Here is a 23047-nt window from a genome sequence, read left to right as displayed (position 1 = left end):
CCGTAGCATCATCATCCTACGGGTCGGTGGTCATAGTCATGTGAGCCATCCACAGCATGCGTTAATCACGAACACTGATACTGGCCATGCAACGCGCTGTGACCTACGCGGCCATTAAATACCCCATCGGGACACACTGTCAAGGACGGATGCTCCTTGAGTGTGTCCCCTGCGTTTGACCCAGTGGCAGGTAAAGTGTGCGCGTGTGTTTGTTTTACACGCCAGCTGGAGTCTAGGAACCGGTGGCGATTGTACGGGAGTAACCTTCGAGCAGTTCAGGTTGGTAAGGTTGCACACACCAGGCTGGAGCAACTAGCAAGTTCTTTGTAAATCCAAGACAACTGATGAATTTTAATTCTATGTAATTTGCTGTCATAGTTCTTCCTGCTTTTCTGATACCGGTTGAGCGCGGTTCTCAACATCATACACCTCACATGAGGAGAGTGAAAGTGTTGGGCAGCACCGTTAGAGAATTGGATTATAATTTGAATTGCAGCCACGCGGAACTGGGTGCGATAAAAACAGGTCCATGGCATACATTATTAAAGAATATCCAACACACGGATATTCCTAAAGGTAACGACGTATCGTATCCACGTGCGCACTTCAGGTTGATTTACGTAGCAAGTACTCGTGGCTGCGGAAAATAAAGCAAAGTTCGAATAGAGAGCATTTCACTATCATTCTCCAAACAACCTCCTCCTTCCCGTGACCTCTAGATTCATCCAACGCCGTCAATCGATAAGGGCGGCATCGCCGAACGGTAGAAACTGTAAATGTTCCTCCCGGCACGTCATCATGACGCAACCGCAACCCTTGCAGGAAGAGTGGCGACCCAAAACATCTCCGAGAGCTGGCTGATGAAAGTTGCATCTACAACGGAGAACATCGACAAAGAATAACTTTCCATAAGTTAACTTCCATTCTACAGGCGGACGGCTACATCGTTCTATTTCAGAGATAACTAGATTGGTTCGCTGTCCGGCTGGTCGCGTCATTTCTGTAAACTTTTGTAGCTAACTTCATCAATGGATTCATTATATAATTATTTTTATCTAGGCATTCACACCGGCAATTGTTCGATTCGCTGGAAGAAAGAAAGCTCCCGGTTGAGATTTGCACGAATCCAAAAAAACCAACCACTTCATTGCACCACCAATAAAAACGAGCGAAAGGCACGATTTCAGTGACGTCATCGCTCCATCTATGGTTGCATAATGGAGCTCTTGGTTCTGTTCGAGAAGCAAGTGATTCACAAGAAGAAGACTTTGAAGAGCGCATGGCGCGGCATTGATTAATACTGGGTAAGGATGTCGTCAGGCTTCCGAAGATTAATTTGCTCCAAATTGCATCGCCTATCTACAGTGGACGGTCGCTAATGGGGTGCTATTGTTGATAAGGGGTGTGTGTTCGACACAATTGTGCTGCGGAGTATCGCAGCGCCAAACCGCAGCAAACATTTTTTGGCAGCCATCTACGATCGATATGCGAACACAGCAACCTTGACAATGAATTTTAGCCCCTCCTTTTCCACATCTGCCGTCGTCAAGGTTAAACTGCCAAACGTTTGCCTTGGCGCTCTGCGAGCATCACTTAAGCGTCCCAGGCCTAATTTGTGTCCTATTTCGTAGGAACGAAAGGATACTTTAAATGTAATTTGCTTGCAGTAATGGCACTGCAAAACTCTGGCGCCTGTGCGGGAGAGAGAGAGTGAGAAAGTCAGACAGAAACGGAGATAATCGGAACGGGGTGGTCGTATCTCACGACCACCAACACCCAGCAATATCGTTTCATACATCAGGCCACATCTTTCGACAATCTCGTACGATCTTCCCAGTCACGGTTGCCACGCTTCTCATTCCGGCACCGGTTTTGCCGGTAGCGTCATCAGCCGCGGGCCGTGTAAACAGAAGGGCAACATAAACACACCGCGACGACGCGTGTTTTGTCCCGGCGTCGGGGCGCTGGCATACTTTTTTGTTCGTCCTCAAACCCGTACACTTAATGTTTACATTTATTTACACGGCTTCAAACGTTCCACTTTGGGGAAGCATTTTACACTGTCCAAAAACAACAAGCACATAGACTTGCATTGCCGAAAACAGATAGGACAGATAAGACCATTTTTTCTGTCAGGCCACACGGCTGAAGCACACACACACACACGCACGTTCCCTCGCAGGTTCGCGACATGCTTTAGCGTAAAAGCGCACAGAGCCAAACGAATGTGTTCGTTTTCTTTTCTAATCGCGGGCAGCCGTGGCATTCGCTGTTCCTGGTCCGATTAGTCCATCGAAAGGCACGAACATTTACACATACACAAACACACACATTCAGAGGCACACACTCGTGCCCATCGAAGTGGGCCTTTTTTCTTTCAAGCCGTGCACGGTTCAGGTAATTTATGCAACAAACCAAAGGGACCCGATCGACCACACACCGATGCTCGTTGGGCAATCGACACTGCAACACACCCCCCGCTGGTGGCCCACCACTAGCCGCCGAGCGAGTGCTTCCAACTTGGCAATCACTTTTTTTGTGTTTCTTTCGCTTTCGAAAGTTGACCGATTCCCGGAATTGTCAGAGTGGCCCATGCGTGTGTTCGTTTTCGGTTCGTCATGCTCCTTGCATTCCGCTATGTGTTCCCACCCACTGGCTGGTTTCCGGCAAGCCGTATCGAATCAATTCGTAGCACAACAATCTGCCAAAATTCTCATCGAGCCAGTTTTGTCTTCGTTTCACAGCAAACAGCAAATATTTCGCACTGTCCCGAACGCCATCGTACACATCCTGCCGTTCGACGGAAGGAACGGGGTCCGAGCTAAAGAACGTACGTAAAGAAGTGTGTTGTTCCTCGTTCAGTTCGCCTTGCGGTTCTGGGGTGCCGGGACTGGTGGGCCAACCTGAGACTGGGAGATGCGATGCAGCACCACACCGATCGATGGAGGATCCGAAACCGAAAAATTGCTGACACAATATCTGGAAACCGTACGCGACCTTCTTCTGCACCACCGCAAAACTGCGTCTCGTTGACACAAAGATAAAAATTTTACTGGAGCTCCGTGCGGTCACTGGCTGTCGATATTAGGTCGATATACGACGCATTAGACACGAATGAAGGTCGAATTTCAAAGTGGCCGTTTCTAAGTGCAGGCCATTTTTGTGCTAACCGCTTGCAGATCGGTTTTATGTGGGATAGGAACTAATTGATGGTCTCTTCCAACGCGTACAAAGTTTTACAAAGAACTTCCATCGTTTATAAGAAGTTAGATAGTATTAAATTGGTTTCATCTTACAACAGCGCACGGTCGACGTACGGCGTATTGCCTAAACAAAGGCGCTCGTGCTGTGTTGAACCGTGGCGTAACGTTTGACAGCTGTCAAGATTGCCTGAGCCAATGGCGGTAATGTGAAGATTACAATTAACTTTTGCGCGTGTTTACAAGTTCAGCCGGCTAACTAAACCGGGAGAAGTGCTTAATCGTGTGAAATCTATAATATCAAATACTACTCTCAGTTCAGTCATGGATGAATTTGCAGTTCCTATTCTTCAAGAGTGGTATCACCAGAACAGCATCATTTCGACGCCGGATAACGGATTGCTGTACACTTCCCGCTTCGATATGTGCTACATTTCACCGTTGGCTTCGAACGAGCAAATGCCGAAAGTTAAGATCATCAACACTGTACGATTGTATGTATCTCATTGCTTACAAAATGAAGGTCGGATATATGCAATTCCGTACCATATCACTTTCAGTTTTCCTGCCGGGCGGACTATCAAGAGTTTGGCCTGTGCACCAGACTGGCAGAAGGAGCGAACGTTTGCAGTGTTGGACAGCGCAAACATTGTGTGCGTGTATGATCTGGATCGGGAGGAACCCATCAAAGGTCATCGGGCTCATGTAGCTTCTTTGAACGTGAAGAAGGGCAAAGATAGCGATCAGCAGCACAAGGCCATCACATCTGCCTTGTGTTTTACCACGAACGGAAAATTGCTGTCTTGCGATCATTCTACACTTGTCATTTACTGTCTGTTGTCGGACCGCTACAAGATATGTGGCAATATTTTCGACAAAAAGAGCATCGTAGTAGTACTGACGCGTGTCCCCAACGATCCAAGCGTCTACGTTGCCGGAATGCAGAATGGTCTGATTCAGATATTTACCATTAAAAAACCATCGATCCTTCACTCCCTTCGACGGCACGATCACGAGATAGTGTCAATTGATTTGTTGGCTATTCCCGTTTTGAGGGAAGAAAAACCGCGTATTGCATCTGATCGAAATGATCAGCAGGTGGCCACTGGTGATGAGAAAAAACAGCGCCCTAAACAGAAGGCACATAAAAAAGCTAAGACCCCGACCGCAGACACGTCAGACTTTCTGGACATTTACAATTTCGACGACAATCAGGACAAGTTTGGAGCCGGATTGAACCGTGACACGAAGGAATTAAAGGAATTTAGCGATAAGAACACATGGAGGAGTAGGAGGGTGGAGGAGTACAATTTTCTGGAGGCGTGTCTAAAGTTTAAAGAAGATATAGATAGAGCCAAACATGAAGGAAGATATACACGTCGCCCGAAGGATGAAAGCGATGACGATGATGAAGGGGCTCCAGCGTTTGATGCGGATGACGAGTATGAGCTGGATTTTTGGACACAGCAGTGGGAATATGGCAGGAGTGGTGATGAGGACGAGCTGTCCGATGATGATGCCGAAGATAATAACTACGAGCGTAAGCTCATAATTGTTAGCGGAAGCCGCGAACAAAATATTTTTTTCTGGGATTACGAAACCGGATTACCCATCGGCAAAGTAGTTATCCAACCCGATACATCGAAGCGACTCTGTAACACGATCTTCACAAATGCCGTCTGGCTTGATGAGCGACACGTCGTGGCCAACACCCCCTCCGGGGGCGTCGTAGAATGGAAGGTGGAAGCGTATCGCAAAAACAATTTTGTGAACTTGCGAACCGTATTGAATCCGAAACCTTATCCGGTGGATAAAATATTTCACGTTATTCGCGCCAATGCTGGCGATGGCGCCCGGTATGTGTGGTGCTCTTCGATAAACCGAAAGTTGATCTGCTTGCGGGTTGTCGAAAGCGAGGCACCTACAGTGGCTCTCGATTATTCGTGCATTGTTCCCAAAAATCGATGCTTGGTCGAAAATCCGATGGAATCGATGGTGTAAGCAAAAGCAACTCATTGAACCAAAAGCTGTCATTAATATGTTTTTGTTGTTGTTATAGGATTGCCGTGGCTTCTAGTGCGCCGAGAATTGCGGTTACTAACCTGATGAACCTTCAGCCGGACTGCATTCCCATCAAAAACTTCTCGAACAATATCGGCAACGTAGTGACGGCGCTGGCATGGCACCCGGAGGAAGAGGAGAGGCTGGCTTTCGGAACCTGCGAAGGACGTATAGGCATTCTGAATACTGAAAGTGTTACTAACGGTCCAATTTTGCTGAATGCATTCATCAACAAAGATGTCTACGCCTTATGCTGGGGCTACCTGACCGACGACAAAAACCAACGACAGCTAGCACTCTTTGCGTCGGGAAAATCGGAGTTGGCTTACTATTACTTGTCGGGCCCAGGAAAATTCAGTATGACCATTTTATGAGCAGCAACCGCGTTGTAATTTTATTCATTAACAGCGGATTTTATTACAGAACCCATCTTGTGCAAACAGTTTGGAAAAGTATCCAATGTAAACATCGTTGGAAATCTGTGCTTTATTGGGAACCAGGAAGGTGAAGCTTTCGTTACGGACTTGGATCATAATATGAAACAACTCTACCGTGGACATGTTACAACTCCGATGCGTTACATCACCTCACTCGAGTACAAGGGCAACCTGTTGGCCGTGGGGGCCAGTTGTTTGAAAATTTCTTTGGTTGATTTCAGTAAAGGATTTAATGGTAAGCCTCGTTGTTCAACACAGCTTAGATCGTGGAAGCAAATTGTAAGAGTATTCGATTGAATTATTCGTTTAGATTGTGGGGAAAAGAACATTACAACCCTTGAGGGACATGAAGACACGATCTGTCAACTGAGATGGAGTCGCGGAGATTCAATGCGGCTGGTGAGCGCTAGCTTCGATAAAACGGTGCGTGTTTGGGATGCACTATCATCGACGTGTCTGAAAGTGTACCATGTGGGAAGCTTCGTATATAGTGCCATGTTTTCACCGCTGGATGAAAACATCATCATTTACGTGGCCGCTAGTTCATCGTTGGCATTTTTCGATTACACAAAAGAACACCCAAGGCAAACCAAAGGTTGGTGATTCAGACGTTCAGAAAGCTTACATATCACATTTTACACAGATACTAATGTTTATGTTACAGTCAAAAATGAGACGAGTGCCTCGAGAAAGTCCAAAAACTCGGCTGCACCGAAGATTCAAATTCCTTGGGCTTGCTCAGAAGACGTAGAGCCTATAAAACACGAAACATTCAAAGACACAAAGGCGTCCTCAAGCGCGACAGCTGCCGACGGCACTGGGACAGGTAACACTGAACAGATCGCAAACACCACGAACGATGCAATCGATGATTTGGCTGACAAAGTACAGCAAGTTACCCTTAAGGCCAAAAAAGCTCGAAATTTGCCGGCAAAGGAGGTTACAACGTTCTGTCTTGCATATCGTGAAGCCAACAAACCGAAGGAAACTTTGGAATGCATTGTCAAAATGTTACACACCATTGAGCCACCGCCTACTGATCCGCTGGATAATAATCAAAACAGCGACAGTGAAAGCGAAAATTCGAACAGCGAAAACGAGAGTGACGTGAAAAAGGAAAGCGTCGAAGAGCCTAGCACTGAAAAAGTGTCCACGACCAATCCGCCAGTGGAAGATGGTCCCGTGTATTACAACGAAAAACTGTTTTCTACGGAAGAAAAGCTTAAGCAGCTGATTGAGGAAGAAGGTAAATGTCCATTCTCTTTCCTACTCTCCGTTTAACATCTTGTAACTCAACACGTCCTTATAGTCCAACACAGTATGGCATCGAAAAAGTATTCGATTGGATTTGTAATGATGCCGCATTTACTGCACAAGCTCAAGGAAACAATAGTGGAGCGTATCACTAAGAAAGACCTCACAATCGATCTTCTAGCCCTGGCACCGTACATTTCCCATATGTAAGTTTTCCTTGAATGTTGAAAATGAATGCTCAGTTTAACTATTTTGTGTACACTTTTACAGATTCTGGCGGCAATGCTGTCAAGCGTACGGCTATCAGTTAATAGAGAATGGAAATTCATTGGCCTCTGTTCCGTATTTTCTCGCAAGCCACAATGTAAGTTCCAAATATGCTCCGGCTGCATCGGACACGTTTTGAGTTGACGTATTTTACCTCAGGTGGACGATGCGATCGAAACACTTTGTGATGGCAAGTATTACCGGGAAGCATGGGCCATTTGCCGCCTGCAGAAAATGCCCGACGATCCCATCAATGAAAAGTTAGCGACCGACTGGGCGGAACATCTAGAATCCGTTGGCAATCTGGAAGCTGCTGCGTTAGTGTAAGATGTTACACAAAACAGCCCTACTTTGCCCACAAATCGACTTAACCCGTTTGGCGTTTTTCTTTCAGATGGACTGGTGTTAAGAAGTACGAAAATGCCACCAAGGCCCTGTTGAAGCGTAAGGAGCTTACTAAAGATATTCTACAAACGATAGATGAGCTGCAGGTGAAAATCCAAGAAGCAAAATCTGCTAAGGAAAAGTAACTGAAGTGTGTTTAGAGTATCTATGAATTCCATCATTTCGTCGGTTTTTATATTATACCTTTCATGCACTACATACCGACATTTGTTACAAAAAATCGTGTTTCGCACGAATACTCTACAATGAAATAAATACTGAGTTTGTAAGCAAATTACTACGCATCGCCTACACCATCGGGAGGGGCAAATAGTTGCGATTCCGCTTTCGACAGCAACACCAATACCTTTTCAGAATATTGCACCAAATCTGGCCACACACTAACTTTAATGGCAATAGCATCATGGAGTACACAGCTAGCTGGTAGAAGCGCTGGGACGTCCACAGGACGGTGTACCGCAGTTTGTCCCCGTCAAACACGGCATAACCGTAGCCTATCTTCATCTCACCCATCCGGTACGAACACGTTGGTACCACAAATTCCAGTAACTCACGCGTATCCTTCAAGTAGTCCAAATTAAACTCTAGAACCTCGTGTCGACTACCCGGTTCGGTGTTGAGGGGGACGAACGGAACCTGCTGCGATAAACGGTTGCGGTGCGTTTTCACGTACAGTGACTTGTGTTCATGGGCCGAAAATATTACATTGGGTTGAAAATCTTCGATCGCCTGACGGGATTAGATTAGCCGCGGATTAGCCATGGCAATAGTAGGTATTCTGATACTCCTGCTTACCTGATAGGTGAACGGATCAGTCCATCGTAGCACTGGCATGTGGCTCAAGAAAACCGTGTAAGAACTTTGCTCACGGGGGTCTGCATTTGGAGGTAACGTCATAGTGATGCGGTTCACGTTGACAAATTGTAACAATGAGTGCTCTGTCCACTCGTCTTGTTCATTAAAATATTGTTTAAATCGTAGCACTTTATCCGACTTGACAACTTCAAAACCTTCTCCGCCAATGTCGTTATCGCCGGGGATGAAGAGCTAAAAATTAGACCGCGAAGTTAAGTGTACAGTGAAAATGATAGAGATCCTGGTGTCGATAACAATTACGAATGTCAGAGAAGAACGCACCATTTGGGTATCTGCCGTGGGTTGGGAAAAAATGTTAACGAAGCGACTGAAGTAGTTCGCAAACTGCACATCGTCTGCCACGCTGCCTTCGTCCATGAGATCTCCCAGGAAACAGATAACATCCGGCGTCGTATGTTGAACTGCCCGTTTGTAGGTGCGCTTCAGGTGCCTTCAAGTAGACGGCTTTCGTTAATTTCATTGCCATAGAGCGCACGACCATGTAACATTGAGTTGGTATGAAAATTATGAGTTCGAGATACAGATAATGGCTGAATGCTGAATTACTTAGCGATTAGTTTGTGCAATATCATAGTCCACGATATCAATCGATTTCTTTTAGTTATGAACTTTCTTGCATAGCAATAAAATCACAAATAGAGCTCCGTCATTTTACGTTCAGATAAGATTAGGGCTCTGTTACTATCGGAAGAGACTTTGCAATATTGTAGTATATCTCTTGCAAGAACAGGTGATCTTCGATTAATCGATCATTAAATGAACCGATGAACCAGCAAGCTCATTGTTGTTCATTTGTTGAGCTTTCCTATTTTTTCGAAGCATTGTAACCCAATTTGTTACCACACATCCTTGACGCCACGTGTGTCATTCTGGTACAACAAGTAAGGACACGTTTTACAAACATTCGTCCTTAAAGCAATTAGGTACGTACCGGTCGGAGTCAAAGTTCGCTAAAGGCCAGTAGAGCTTCTTGTCAAAAGTATTTCCCAAAATTTGTGGATCAGCCACCAAGAGCACTTTCACACAGGTATCTGCAAATAAACGGACCAATTGCTTAGTCGCTCCGACGAGCCCGTAGAGCCGATTTCACATTTCTTACCAGTTTCACATTGTAGTTCCGACCACCGCAGACTGTGATAGATATGTATGAGATATTCATTGTACACGATCAAACCGGCCAAGGTGGGGAGATAAATTTTCCAGAACAGTGGTAACCTGAGGCAGGGAACGAAATTAAGTCTCACATATGCTGCGCAGCTGTTTCAACGCCACTCTGAATGCACTTTACCTACAGACGCTTCTCTTCAGCATGTCGATTATTCGCGGTCACCGTCTTCCACGCGAGACTGAGACTGTTTATACCAATCATACCTGTTGGCGCACGGAGGGTGAAGGTTTGATACCTTAAAAGTCGTACTTCGATAACAGCAACCCCTGCCGCGTGGACTGATAACGTTGACGAGCCTCATCTAATCGGTGAGTCAAAATTTACATCGGTCACCCTAAACCCTGAACCTATTTCTCAACACTTGCTCCGCTAGCTCTGTACCGAGCCCGTGAATGGAGATCTTAAGCTGTGCATAAGAGATGCAATGCGTACTAGGCGTTTAATTAACATTTTGTAGCCCAAAATTAACAAATTGTGCACATGAAACACACAACAGTCGGTTGGGTTTGTTGGTTGTGGTCAGTAGAGTACCGGCCTGGTGGCAAACGTTTATCAATTGATAAGGTTTGTTTTGCCTCTCTTGCATCACAACCATCGTCAAATCGCCATGTTTCGTATGTTCCTTACGAGGCATACCAAAGAAACAAGTGAAGATTTGTTCAAAAGGTTTATGTAAATATTGAAAGTGTTTAACTTGTCAATACATTGGCTGGCTTAAAAGGCTGCAGTGTAACATACTTTAGTGAAATATTTTAGTAACAGTCTGTGCACCATCGGTGTCATCTTTTCATTCTTACTACCGGATGTAAATGTTGCTGAAAGATCAACGCATCACTTTCGGTTCGTTGAGCCGATCGAAATTTGAAACTTTTAATAATGCGAAATAGGATAAAAACATTTTCGAAACACATTTTTAGTGTGGAATTTTTATTCATTTACCCTCTTTATTTATTAGTAAGAGATTCTTAAAACAAACTTTAATGTTACTTGTAAACTTTAATTGAGTTGCCTTCCGTCAAACCGATTAAAATTGGAGTAAAGTTCGGAGCACATGCGGTAAGTGCGGTAAGTAAAGCATCGATGTCGATACGCAGGGCGCCGGCTCAACGCAGTCTTCGTAAGACCGAGAGCGCTCGCTGTGTTTGTACGCACGTTACTAGAATGGCTAGTAAAACACTTCGTTCTCCTTTCAGGCCGTTAATCGCCGTCGGGGCGTACTGGTTGGCCGCTTAGCACAAAATCAGCCCCCCGGACGTCGACAGTGCTCAGTCGCGGTGCGTCGATTCGTCGATCAGAACGTGCAGCAGCGTGCATCGGGTGCAACAAGTAGTGGCAAAAGACTAAGGCAGTAAGTAAGACTTATGTATTTCAACCCACCCACCAGGACCCGAACAGCGGTTGGCGAGTGATGCGACAGTGAAAGATATGGTGCAAATATTCTAGTTTCTCGGTGGCAAAGTGTAGCGAACTGGTTAGAATAATTGATGCCTTGCGGGGTAACGTGTAGAGTGAAACAGTAGGTCATTTGTATTCAAAGCCCGTCATTCACAGGGAGCATGCGTAACTCGTTAGTCTTGTCTTTTTCATTCCGACGCACTACCGCTGCCGGTCAGATGTTTGGACTACCAACACATCGGCAGGCATTTTTTTATGTTTGAAGTCAAAGTTCACGCTGGTCTTATCTTGAACACCCAGACATAAGGCAGAAAATTCGACCCCCCTCGGGCAAATAATCTGATCACTGATACCGCACTGCGCTCGGATGCTTTCATATCAGGGGTATGTTCTTATTTTTACTTTCTGCTTTATAATTGCAACTGCCCAATCATCACGTTTCGTTCCACTGGGGTTTGACTGCACAATAAGTGGGATTCGAATGACCTGAACAGGTTTTACGACAGACAACTGTTGGGTTTATGCGAAGGACACGCGCACAGGACGCTGTATTTTGATCCGCCCGGTTTCGATCATCTTATTGAGCGAGAAAAATATTTACAATTACGGGAAGAGCTGCAAAACCAAACTGGTGCACTAGAACAAGGACAAGGAGGAGGACGTTTGGCCATTTGAATAATAACAGACTGGCGCGTTGTTTGTAAATATTCAAGAATCGGTTTCATCCACATGCGCAGAGGTCCAACCACAACGTGATGCAGCGGGTTAGGACCAATTAATCTGTGTCGGTATCATAGTTCAAATACAGGTCGCGGGGCGCTAACTGGATACCTTACTAGCTCGATGATGCATTTGGTGCTATACCCGGAACCAAAGATCGTTAGCGAGATCATTTTACCGAGAGAGTTAATTACGCTAAGGAAAAAGATTAGTTCGTCGCGGAATACTACATGTGATAAATTCTGTTGACTGAATGTATGTAAGTTCGCCTGTGGAACTTGCTATCTTGCTGGAAGCGTGAAGTGCATCGACCAGCAGCTCGCGGCCAATCATTAGTCGTGGTTCCAAATAGGTTGTGACGAAGCGTGTTCAATTTCTTCGTTTTTGCCTCACTTCCAGATCGACATATAATAAGTGTAGGGGTCATGGCGAACGGTTACATCACAACCATTGCAAAAAAGTATCCCTCGTTCCGCGACGAACGGCTCAAGACGACGGATCTTTGGCTGGATGGAAAGAGGGCGGACGATGGCGCCGAGGGGCTGTGGCGCATACACGACACACTGTACGATCTGTCGGACTTCATCGAGCGTCATCCGGGCGGCGCCGAGTGGATCCGGCTAACAAAGGGAACGGACATTACCGAGTCCTTCGAAACGCACCACATTAATACGCGGGCCGAGGGCATGCTGGCAAAGTACAAGGTGCGCGAGGCCACCGCACCAAGGGCGGTGCAGTTGACGTTTCACGACGATGGCTTTTATCGGACACTCAAGCGGCGGGTTCGGGACAAGCTGAAGGATATCGACTACGCGCCTGTGAAGCAGTCGAAGCTGATCATCGACTCGATGCTGGCCGCTGCGTTCGGCCTAGCCTTTCTTGCCATTCGCCTCCACAGCTACGTAATTGGTGCGTTTTCAGGGTTATTTGTGTGCTGGACAATGATTGCGGCTCACAACTTTTTCCACCAGCGAGACAACTGGAGGATGATGACGTTCAACCTGGCCTTTTCCAGCTACCGGTGAGTGCAATGAAAACACGGGGCATGCAGGGTGAAGCTGGTTGATCATCGAGTTGGTTCCGGTTTTCTTTCTAGCAAATGGAGAGTGTCGCACGCCATGTCTCACCACAACTTCCCAAACTCAATTTTGGACCTTGAGATTACCTACTTCGAACCGTACCTCAGTTGGTTGCCGAATCCTGCGACGAAGAATGCCTTCCTACGGTACGGCTCATGGGCGTACGGGCCGCTGGTGTATTCCGTTTTGCTTTACGCAGAATTTTTCAAACGCATCGCCGAGAGTGTGAAACTGGGAAAAAACACGTTTCATTTGGATGACTTAGTCACATTCATTCTGCCAACGTTTATGTATGTCGTCGGCACTACCGGGCTCTGGGAGGTGGTCAAGATGTGGCTGTTCGTCGTGTTGGTGGCAAGTTTCTCGTTCGGTTTAATCGGCTTGAACGCTGCCCATCACCACCCAAAGGCGGTTCACGATGGCGATAGAATACCGTAAGTTTCGTACCACCACGGGTGGCGCACTTTTTTGGCTGAACTAAAGTAACCCTATTCGGTGCTCCTCATTAACAGGGAAAATATTGATTACGCGGTTTACCAACTGGCTGCTGTTATCGACCGGTCGGATACGAAGGGCTCGCTGTTCATGGTATTGACGACCTTTGGAGATCACTGTTTGCATCATCTGTTCCCTACGCTCGATCACGGTATTCTGCCACAGCTGTATCCGGTGTTTTTTGAAACGTGTCAGGAATTCGAGACCGTGTATCGTGAGATGCCGTGGCTCCAGCACATCATCGGCCAGCACAAACAGCTGGCGCGTATCGAAACGATGACGTACAACCCGTCGGAGAAGTTCCACTAAGTCCTGTACGCAACGCCAACGTTAGACCAAAGAGCAAGATCCGGTTAAAATGCAAAACAAAAGCTGACTGGCAAAAAATATTGGAACCAAACCATTGAATTAGTGATTATCTAGAGAACAAGAGCGGTATAAAGTGGGTTTTTTAACCAAATAAACAGTGTAATAACTCAACTGTTAGCTTCGTTTGAGGTTTCTTTATTTGAGAGAATTTGCTGAAGTAAATTTTCACTATCTACAGATATTGTCACGGGGTGATTATTCGTCTCTAGAATACTTGGAATTGAGGGCGCTTCAATTTAAAATGTCCTTTTTTTGCTGAAAAATAAAGTACACTTCGATATGCTTTTTTCTGAAAGGCATAAAAAGAGCATAAAACATTTTCTTTTTCGCTTCACAAATTTAACCAAATTTGTCGAGAAAAGAAGCCGTTTCGGACAACATTGCGTACAACGTTCCGCGCGATTGAAACGGTTGCTTACAAACCCAATAGCCTCCAATAAGCAATGGGCTCGCCATAGTGGTTTGCTTAGTGTTTGTTCAATTACCTTTTCTTTTTCAGTAACCGTCATGAAAACTAGAAATAAGAATGGTCGAACCCTGTCCTTACATCAGAACTAAAAAAATGTTGCTCGAACATTTACGTTACACATCAACAGAACGTTTTGGCGATATAATTCAAACTCACTCGCACATCAATAATTCAAGCAATAAAACGTTGTTAACGAAAGTAAAAACTGCAGTTCAAGATTTATGCATTGCCTCTGGCTTCTGCATTTGCATGCTTACAAACATGCCAGCACTGTAGCAGAAAAAGTGATGCTGTGCCGAATTTGCTGTGAAACAATAGGGTTTATTTCTTTCCCCGTTGTTCAATATTGTGACTGGCTGGTGACTAAATCAAGGAGCAGACAAGAGCATTGCTTCATACGCTAATGGTTGTACTCCCGCGGGAACTATTGTGTAAGCTTTCAATAATCGTTAAAAGTAATTGTGTCAGAAGCCTTGTGCCAGCAGATCTTCAACAAACGGGCGCTTTTCATTGGATGGTACTCACAATGCTGAAGACCAAACCTTGTGAAAGCGAGACTCGAACGGTGTGGCCTTGTTACGAACGAAGATTCAAACAGAAGAAAGTGCAGCATACATATGCGTCAGTCAATTACAACTTGATGGTGATGTGGCGTGAAGTGCGAACCGTGTTAAAATAAAAGTAAACAATGTAATTCCTTTTTAAGAAGCTGAAATAAACCTCTGTTCGACTGCAATATTGTTCGAGTCAAGCTTTAAAGCTTAGAGCCTCCGTATGTCGATCGGTGTCATACCCAACACTAAGCCATATCTTCTTGGAAGAACAATAGTGCATCAACCAAACAATAGTGTCGGTTGTGTTGGTTATTGTTAAGCGTTAATTGGATAGAAATTGGTCAAGATTGAGCCGATTACAATAACCAATTAAGAAACCAAAACACCGCCTTTTCCTTCGTCATCTTGAAGATCAGAGTCATTTTAAACATTTTGCGAATCTCAAGTTTCCCTTGCCAATTAGTAATTGCCGCAAACAGTTTTGATTTAAATTGCAATAATATTTAGTAAACCTATAAAAAGTTATAATACTAATAAATGAATTTATTCTTTTGAGTTCATTTACTACGCTAAGCTTTTCTTGAATGTTCCAAACCTTTCGATCCTATCTTTATGTTCCACGTTCGTATTTCAAACTCCCGGAAAAGTTTATCTTATAGTTAACGGTAATTGATCGCGGAAAAGGTTAATGGTAATGGATTTTGACACTATCAGCATTTTGCAGATGTCCCATGTCCAACCATTTTTTTTAAACATCAACCTCACCACTAACCATGTTTTTCGACGTTCGCAGCGAATGCGCGCGCATCTTCTATATCGGAATGGTTTATTTTTTGTAAACGCCCGAAAAAGGAGGTGAAAATGTTTTTAATAATTTACTTTATTGCTCCAGTGATCGCATCGCAGGCGCACGGGATGCTGAACCGGTGCCGCTCTCCTGTTCCGAGTTCTGCGAATTCTGCATTTGTTCTTTGTTTTCTATTGTTCACCTCAAATCCGGTTCATGTTTCGGCGGCGAGCCGAAAAATGCGGAATACCGCGGTAGGTTGACCGGACCGTTCACTTGGCTCACCTGGTCAGTGTGGTTTGCGATCGCGGTCAGGGCGGACGTGACTGAATGTTGTTGGTCCGGGTGTTTTGGGGTGGCCTGTTCAAAAATTGCCGAAGCGAATCATCAAAGCGTGGAACGAGATTGGTTCCGGACGAGTTGAAATTCTCCGGAAACGCGCGCTTGCGCTGTGTGTTTTGTGACGTAAACTTTAATTCAGTGATTCAATTGAAGCGAAGTTTGCGAAGTGGATAACCGCTTTTCCAGTGATCGTGTTGTGCTCAAAGTTATATCGTGTTCAGATAAAAAATGAAACCATTTGCAATCGATGGTCGCCATAACCGCACATGCAATTGATCGTGTCCCGCAGGGATCGTGTCGAAAAATCATGAATGTTGCCTGAGGCATTAGATCGTGCCCTTTGTATATTAGTGTGGGTTTCCCATTTAAAAGAAAAACGGTAAGCACAGTTTCAAGATCAAGATCAAAATTCTTGAAAAGGCCAGTGTCTCGAATGGTGTCGAAGAACCGGTTTCTGTGCCACATGCCCTGAAATTTACATGATTCTCATGCCGCTCCGCTGTCGTATGTTAATAATAATCAATCGAAGGGTTCTTGGCTTAATAGGGCAGGATTACATCCAGATTCGGCCAATTTAAAATTCTGATCGTTCTTGGGCCTAGATCGAGATATTCTTTAACATGGTTCTCGCATAAAGCTCGCTTCATAAAATAGTAGGCAATTTATACTGCCGGCGATAGCACTTCCTTGTTGATTGGCAGCCAAGTTGGCATAGAAAAGGAGCTAAAAGTTTTTAAACTATTTTGGCGTTTTTTTTATTTCGCTGTTTTTTCATTCAACCGGAAAAGCGAACAGGAAGTGACGTGAACGCAAGTGTCTCGGCAGACATACTAAAAACCGTTTCGTTTATTTTACTTCTTCTCTGTTCATAAAAGCCAATTGGTCGAGTGTAACGTTGGAGGGTAACAAATCAAAAGTACGGGAAGTTAAGAAATAGTTTGAAACAACAGCATGAAGGTCAAAAGCAATGGTGGCAATGGCGTCTGTCTCCCTTCGAATTGCATTTCATTAAACCGAACATCACGAATACCTCGGTAACGTTTTTCTTGTTTTAAACATCGCCGAACAAACTATTGGAAATGGAAAAAATTGATCGCTGAACAAACTGTCGTCATACGACCATCACCTTCTTTCCGGTTCAGTGAGCAAGCAGGGCGAATGATAAAACTGAACCAACGAAACATAGCGTCTGTGAACGTTTGTGCATTTTTTGTACGCTGCCTTTGCTTCAGTTGCTTCTCAGATTCTGTAATTCAAATGTAATCTACACTATCATTTATTCTTTCCCAAACCACACCAGAAACGCATACTTAAAGAGGCCAACCCAATTAGCTAACTCTAATGCTAATGCCCCAATCAAATGCTTAAGTGCTCCAATGCTATTACTAAAAGTCGATGTGGTAATGGTAACAACAATAAAAGTCCACGCAGAAACTTGAACTGATTATTTTGCCTTCGTAAACCGTTTCCAGCTGACGTGCAAGGCTTCAAAACCCATAAAACTGACGAAGGGTACGAATGAAGGAAACACAAGGCAATGTTGAAAACCAACCGACGTTTCTAAAGCACGGCAAACCAAATCTATGTCATCTGAAAGCTGTATACATTCACCGAACATTAATATTCGAATCCAAAGATTGATCGCACCGCCCGATATCACTTGTCACGCAAATATAATGTGTTGCCGTTTGGCGACTACGAAAATTTGGCTGGTCTGCTGCATTGATTCGTACAGAGAGAGAGGCCAACAGAAGCTTTCTCTGCATCAACTTACATGAAAATTAGTAAACGAGCAAGTCTAGCCAAAGTAGCTAAGAGCGACAAAATATGACAACAATTATTTTGAATCCATTCAGATTACCAGATGTCCAGCGATGTAAAATGTTTGCTCGTACCAAAGTTCAAAACGTTTCATTGAAGCCTGTTTAGGATTTTTGGAAACAAGTCTACCTTTTTTTCCGTCAGCGTTATCGGCATGACGAACTGCTTAAGTTAAATGGTAAAGAAATTGCTGCTGTGACAACAAAAACTGGATCTATAAAATGCATTTTATACCTTAATGTAACGCAACCAAATCAGAGTGGTGTCGCCAGTTATTTCCTAGGCTGTTTTCGATTGCGAAAACGATCGTATCGGGCCATCTGATTTTATTATAATTGATGAATTCTGAGAACCACGCTTCGCTGAACAATCGCGCTAATTATCCCCAATCTGGTTCAGATTGATTAACGAACTGGGCTGGGATTTTACTTCGCTCGCCTAGTCGGCTGATTCCAGCATGTTGCTCGTTGAAAAGGTTCAACTCTCAAGCGCACGGTCAAGGACGACGGTTTAGTCGTGTTTCCTGGACAACCAGCTGATGGATAATCCGTCATCTTGACTCTCTGCTCCACAGGCGTACGTCACCCCGACCATGGCACCAGGCGCTGAACGGAAGCCATCCGTTTCATCACCGATAGTTGCATATGCCACGGACCTCACGCATCGCTATCCAACCTTTCGCGATGAATCGTTCAAAACGACGCATAACTGGTTGGAGGGGAGAAGGTACGACGACGGTGCGGAGGGGCTTTGGCGCATCCAGGACGCTCTGTATGACCTTGAAGACTTTGTTCGCACCCATCCCGGCGGTTCCGAGTGGATTCGCAGGACAAAGGTTTGTAGACTTTCACTCGCAAGGACTTCCGGGGCCGGATCCACTAACCCACTAACCGATCGCCAACAGGGAACCGATATTACGGAAGCCTTCGAAACGCACCACATCATTCGAACGGCGGAGCAAATGCTTCCCAAGTTTTACGTGCGACCCGCCATTCAACCACGAAACGTCCGGCTGACGTTTGATGAACACGGCTTCTTCCGCACCCTGAAGCGCCGTGTACGTCAGAAGCTGGACACTGTCGATCCGACACCCACGAAACACTCTTGCCAGATTGTGGACGCGCTACTACTGACGGTGCTGCTTATGGCCTACCTGGCCGTATACTTCGACAGCTACGCCATCGGCTTCGTTTGTGGTGCGTTCGTGAACGCAACCATCATCGCGGCCCATAACTTTCTGCACCAGCGAGATAACTGGCGCATGCTGGCCTTCAACATAGCTTTTCTTAGCTACAGGTAAAATGGTTCACTGATTTCGGACCGCTTCGGTGCTTGTCTGACCTGCTTTTGACGTACGTCTTATCATTTGAACCAGGGAGTGGCGCGTTTCGCATGTGATGTCCCACCATCTGTACCCAAACTCGTTGCTGGACATGGAGATATCCGGCTTTGAGCCGTTTCTTTGCTATCTGCCCTGGCCGGAACTGAAGAACAGCTTCCAGCGCTATGGATCCTGGTTCTACGGTCCCTTCATCTACGGAGCAATATTCTTAAGCGAATACATCAAGCGACTAATGGACAGCGTCAACCAGGGAAAGAACCGGTTCTACCTGGACGATCTAATTCCGTTCCTGTTGCCTACATTTATGTACGTCACGAACCCGGGCAGTTTGGGTGTGGTGCTACGACTGTGGCTGTTCATCGTGCTGATGGGTAGCCTCTGGTTCGGACTGGTTGGCCTGAGTGCGGGCCATCATCATCCCAAAGCGCTCCATTCGGGTGACGCTTTTCCGTAAGTTTTCGACTAGGGATTCGACCACACCGCCAGTCCTATAGTTACACTTTCTTTCCACAGTGATGGCGTAGATTTTGGGTTGTACCAACTGGCCACGATAGTGGAGCGGAAGGGTGTCACGGGTTCGCTGCTGAAGGTGCTCACCACGTTTGGCGATCACCATCTGCACCATATGTTCCCGACGCTGGACCACGCCATCTTCCCCCAGCTCAACGATGTGTTTGTGGAGACGTGCCGCGAATTTAACGTCGGCAAACTATCGAGCACGTGGTTCTCACAATTTGTGGCTCAAAACATACAACTGGCCCGCGTTAAGCCAAGAATACATCGGTGCAATGTTGAGCTAGCTAAGTAGGCCTCTTGCATGCCATTTAAAGGGTGAAACATGACAACTTGCATGAAAGAAACCAAAGCTGCGCACAATGTTGTTGCGAACAAGCGAGGCGAGCTACGATCGTGATCATTGTGAGAATATGAACTCAATATGAAATCCTATTGCGGCTTTGCGTTGTTCGGGCATAACTTATTTCGTTGTTCATATTCTCACAGGTGTGCGGTTGCGACAGTTCGATAGAAAGGGTTGGTTCACAACACTTTACAAAGCCATTCATCAATGTCTAGAAGTAGATTGTAAACGCGCTACTAGGAAGAGGTTTCCATGTCATCTGTGTTCGATGCCTCGAGCTGTGAAAAAAACACCAGTCAAAACAAATATATTGTTAAACGCTAGTCGGGAACGTTACAAGGTTATAAGCGGATTTTGCATTGGTGTATTTCCTACCCTTGGTTTCTATCTATGGAACGAGTTTTAAAAAGCATCGAATAAAAAGTCTGAACTGTTCAATAAAGTTAAAAACACAATTTATAACGCCTTACGAGAAGCTCCCAGCCATAACGCAATGGTTTACTCGGCTGATGATCTTTTTTGAATCTGTATCAGATTAGTGAGAAATCCAAGTGAGAAGCTATTGATTTGCCAATTTCGTCATCCAATTTCGACTTCCTCGTAGAAAAACGAAGGGCTGCTCAGCCAATACGTCCCATCCCATCGACGAAAAAGAATGAAATTCGGAAAGAGCCAAGTCTGGTGAATAACGCGGGGAGGAATTGCAGCTGCCATCCAAGTGATTTGATAGCATCCTGAAACAGTTTGGCTTTTTGGGGACATTTGAGGCTCAGGCCTCTGGCCACTGGGCGCCCCCATTTTTTTTGATAAGAAAAACGGCTTTTTGGTCGTTTCTCGATCAATCGATGGGTTTCAAACCGAAATAATTTTTGTTTCGAACTGAAATCATTTACCTGATGTCAAAACAAGGTAATGATGAACGAACCGCTAAACTGGGAAGTCCCAATCGACAGGTAGCCATCTTTTCAACAGTCTGGTTTTTGCTGCATAGACCTAGTAAGTCTCAAGTCGAATTTTACTTTACCGAAACTTCTGTCAACGCAAATATGATTGTTAAATACGAGTTAGACTCACATGACATGCTGGAATGCATGTAATACCCTTTTTTCATGATAATTTTTATGCATCAACAAACATTAAATTGAAAAATAATGTATTTTTCGACGTCGTCAAATTGAGCCACATCTATCCGCTGTTTTGATTTACTAACAGCTTCGTGTCCTATTTTCCAATTTCAATACGACTCAGATATTGAAATGTAATGTGGAAATCTTAAACTTATGGGCCATACGATGGAAGATAAAGAGCAAATCAAGAGGTTTGATGGTACCGGATTCCATAACTCGAAGTTCCGGATGGAGACCATTTTAGACACCTGCGGCCTGTTGCGGAAAACATGGCCATCAAAGGTCCTAGTGTCGTTTACTGGAAAGCGGTGGCACGCAACGCAATTTGTTTACTTAAAAAAAACTACTGCCTCTGAAGGATTCATATTTAACACAGCAGTTTGTTCGATACCCTTTTTCACAGACGCACTGTTTCAGTCCGCCAGAAGAAAGATATTGTAACGTGTCCTCAACAAAATCGATCCACGATTTCTTTCGACCCATTCAGGGGGTTTCCGTGAGTTCGCAAATAACCTCCAGTAGAAAACCGGTTCCGGTTCGACACCAGCCCTTCGGGGGCGCAGATGAATAGACAGATGCTTTTACATTTTCGAATAGAAGTATCTTATTTCGTTATTATTACCTTCTCTCATCCATTTTTTTTTAAATTATAAAAATAAATACATTTTTTATTACTTTTGTTATAAAAAATATAAAAGAAACATTCAGAGCGAAAACTATAAACCATTGGAGTACGTAAGTAAGAAGGACGAAAAAATAAAAAGGAAAGCAACAACCACGTACAAAACCGGACTCAGAACAAACAAGGGCGTGGGGGTTTATGGCGTGGAAAAGAATGGTGAATTTAACGTTGCACAACAGCAAGTGACCAACATAAGCCTCGAAAACCAAAACCCAAAAAACTAAAGATGGCAACCGGAACTGAGCTAAAAAAAGTATAACCTTTCGCTTTCACTATCGCTCTCTCTCGCGCGCTCTCTCTCTCTCTCTCTTTCGCTTGCAAATCATTATCATTTCTGTTTTGATGTTCTTTCGATGGAGGTGTTGTTAATTCTAGTTTTCTGTTCTTTACCGTGTTAAGGGTTCTTCTTCTCGTGGGTTACGCTTCCTGAATCCTATTTAGCTTTTTTTGCCTTAGTGTCCTATACACCACCTTCGTCATCGTTACCGCACCGAGCATCAGCAAGCCCCTCAAGTGTGGTTCGCAATGGTTGATTTCCGTTTCGCTCTTTCATGTTTCCCCATGGTTCGGTCTCTCCACGTGGTGGTGGATCCGTGGTGGATGAGAGGTTGGTCGCATCGCACACGTGGTCGTGGTGTTGGGTCGTTTCGACTGATGGGTTTTCTTTCTCCACCTTCCTCTCCAGGTCTCGCTCTCGATCGATCAAATCGTGCATACATTTTCCATTCGCTCGCACACATGCACAAACGCTCGTTCCCACATCTGGGCGAACCGGAAGTGGCGCTCGTGCTTCCTTATCTCGTGATGTTGCTGAAAAAAGTCGGTGTCGGATTCGATGCACGCACCGCGCATGCGGACGGAGTGCGGCGGCGCGCAGTGAGGCAACCCCGCAAGCAAACGGAACCGACGGGCAGGACGATCGCGCGGAAGGGGAATGGCCAAAACAAAAAAGAACAAATCTGAGCAACGGCGGCGCGACGGCTTACGGCTTTCGATCGCGATCGCGAGTTCCAAGGGCTGAAGTTAGCTCAAAAACGTTCAACCGTTTGACTGACCAAACGTACGTGTGTTTCCGGTGGTTGGCGATGGTGGTGGTGGTTGTCCCAAATAAACTTCTCTTCTCTTCGCTTTCTTTTTTCGTGTGTGTGTCTCTCTCTCTTTCTTTTAAAGTTTACTTTCTCCGATTCGATTTGTTTCTTTTCCTTCAATCCCCTTCAAGATGATGATGGCAAATGCGTGTCCTCCCCAGCGTCAGTTCCGCTCGCTTACTACCTCACGGTCGCCGTCCGCACTGCGCAATAGATCTTCGTGCTGGTGCGGTGCGTTTGCTAGTTGGTT

The 23047-nt window shown here is 45.2% G+C and overlaps 5 protein-coding genes across 13 annotated transcripts in view; 3 read left to right on the top strand and 2 right to left on the bottom strand.

Annotated features, from left to right (window-relative positions):
• Window positions 1-3524: 3524 nt before the first annotated feature.
• LOC128270604 (protein rigor mortis) lies at window positions 3525-7842 on the top strand. Its single transcript, XM_053008014.1, has 10 exons — window positions 3525-3694; window positions 3788-5197; window positions 5260-5618; window positions 5685-5933; window positions 6009-6293; window positions 6363-6944; window positions 7008-7158; window positions 7223-7316; window positions 7379-7542; window positions 7614-7842. Exons 1-10 carry the CDS (start codon window positions 3525-3527, stop codon window positions 7747-7749), a joined length of 3600 nt encoding a protein of 1199 aa, XP_052863974.1. The 3' UTR covers window positions 7750-7842.
• Window positions 7843-7912: 70 nt separating this feature from the next.
• Window positions 7913-9820, bottom strand: LOC128270603 (uncharacterized). The gene is made up of 6 exons (XM_053008013.1): window positions 9789-9820; window positions 9600-9715; window positions 9432-9531; window positions 8762-8930; window positions 8420-8671; window positions 7913-8353 (listed from the first exon to the last, which is right to left on the bottom strand). Exons 1-6 carry the CDS (start codon window positions 9809-9811, stop codon window positions 7913-7915), a joined length of 1101 nt encoding a protein of 366 aa, XP_052863973.1. The 5' UTR covers window positions 9812-9820.
• Window positions 9821-10877: 1057 nt separating this feature from the next.
• Window positions 10878-13809, top strand: LOC128269642 (cytochrome b5-related protein-like). Its single transcript, XM_053007018.1, has 4 exons — window positions 10878-11016; window positions 12183-12804; window positions 12880-13296; window positions 13375-13809. The coding sequence occupies exons 2-4, from the start codon at window positions 12209-12211 to the stop codon at window positions 13664-13666; spliced, it is 1305 nt and encodes a 434-aa protein (XP_052862978.1). The 5' UTR covers window positions 10878-11016; window positions 12183-12208; the 3' UTR covers window positions 13667-13809.
• Window positions 13810-18291: 4482 nt separating this feature from the next.
• LOC128270601 (cytochrome b5-related protein-like) lies at window positions 18292-19849 on the top strand. Its single transcript, XM_053008012.1, has 4 exons — window positions 18292-18534; window positions 18604-18995; window positions 19075-19491; window positions 19555-19849. Exons 1-4 carry the CDS (start codon window positions 18292-18294, stop codon window positions 19847-19849), a joined length of 1347 nt encoding a protein of 448 aa, XP_052863972.1.
• Window positions 19850-22806: 2957 nt separating this feature from the next.
• LOC128271467 (myosin heavy chain, muscle) overlaps window positions 22807-23047 on the bottom strand; it is a 23929-nt gene continuing 23688 nt past the window's right edge. For all 9 annotated transcript variants that reach the window (XR_008269223.1, XM_053009012.1, XM_053009009.1 and 6 more), the window contains one exon: window positions 22807-23047. This exon is cut by the window's right edge and continues 463 nt beyond it. The gene's annotated coding sequence lies outside the window, so the exon portion shown is untranslated.

The sequence above is a fragment of the Anopheles cruzii genome, chromosome 3 (genome assembly GCF_943734635.1).
Source record: "Anopheles cruzii chromosome 3, idAnoCruzAS_RS32_06, whole genome shotgun sequence".
In the NCBI taxonomy this organism is placed as follows: domain Eukaryota; kingdom Metazoa; phylum Arthropoda; class Insecta; order Diptera; family Culicidae; genus Anopheles; species Anopheles cruzii.
The sequence above is the reverse complement of the archived record's forward strand: the minus strand, read 5'-3'. Positions and strand labels throughout refer to the sequence as shown.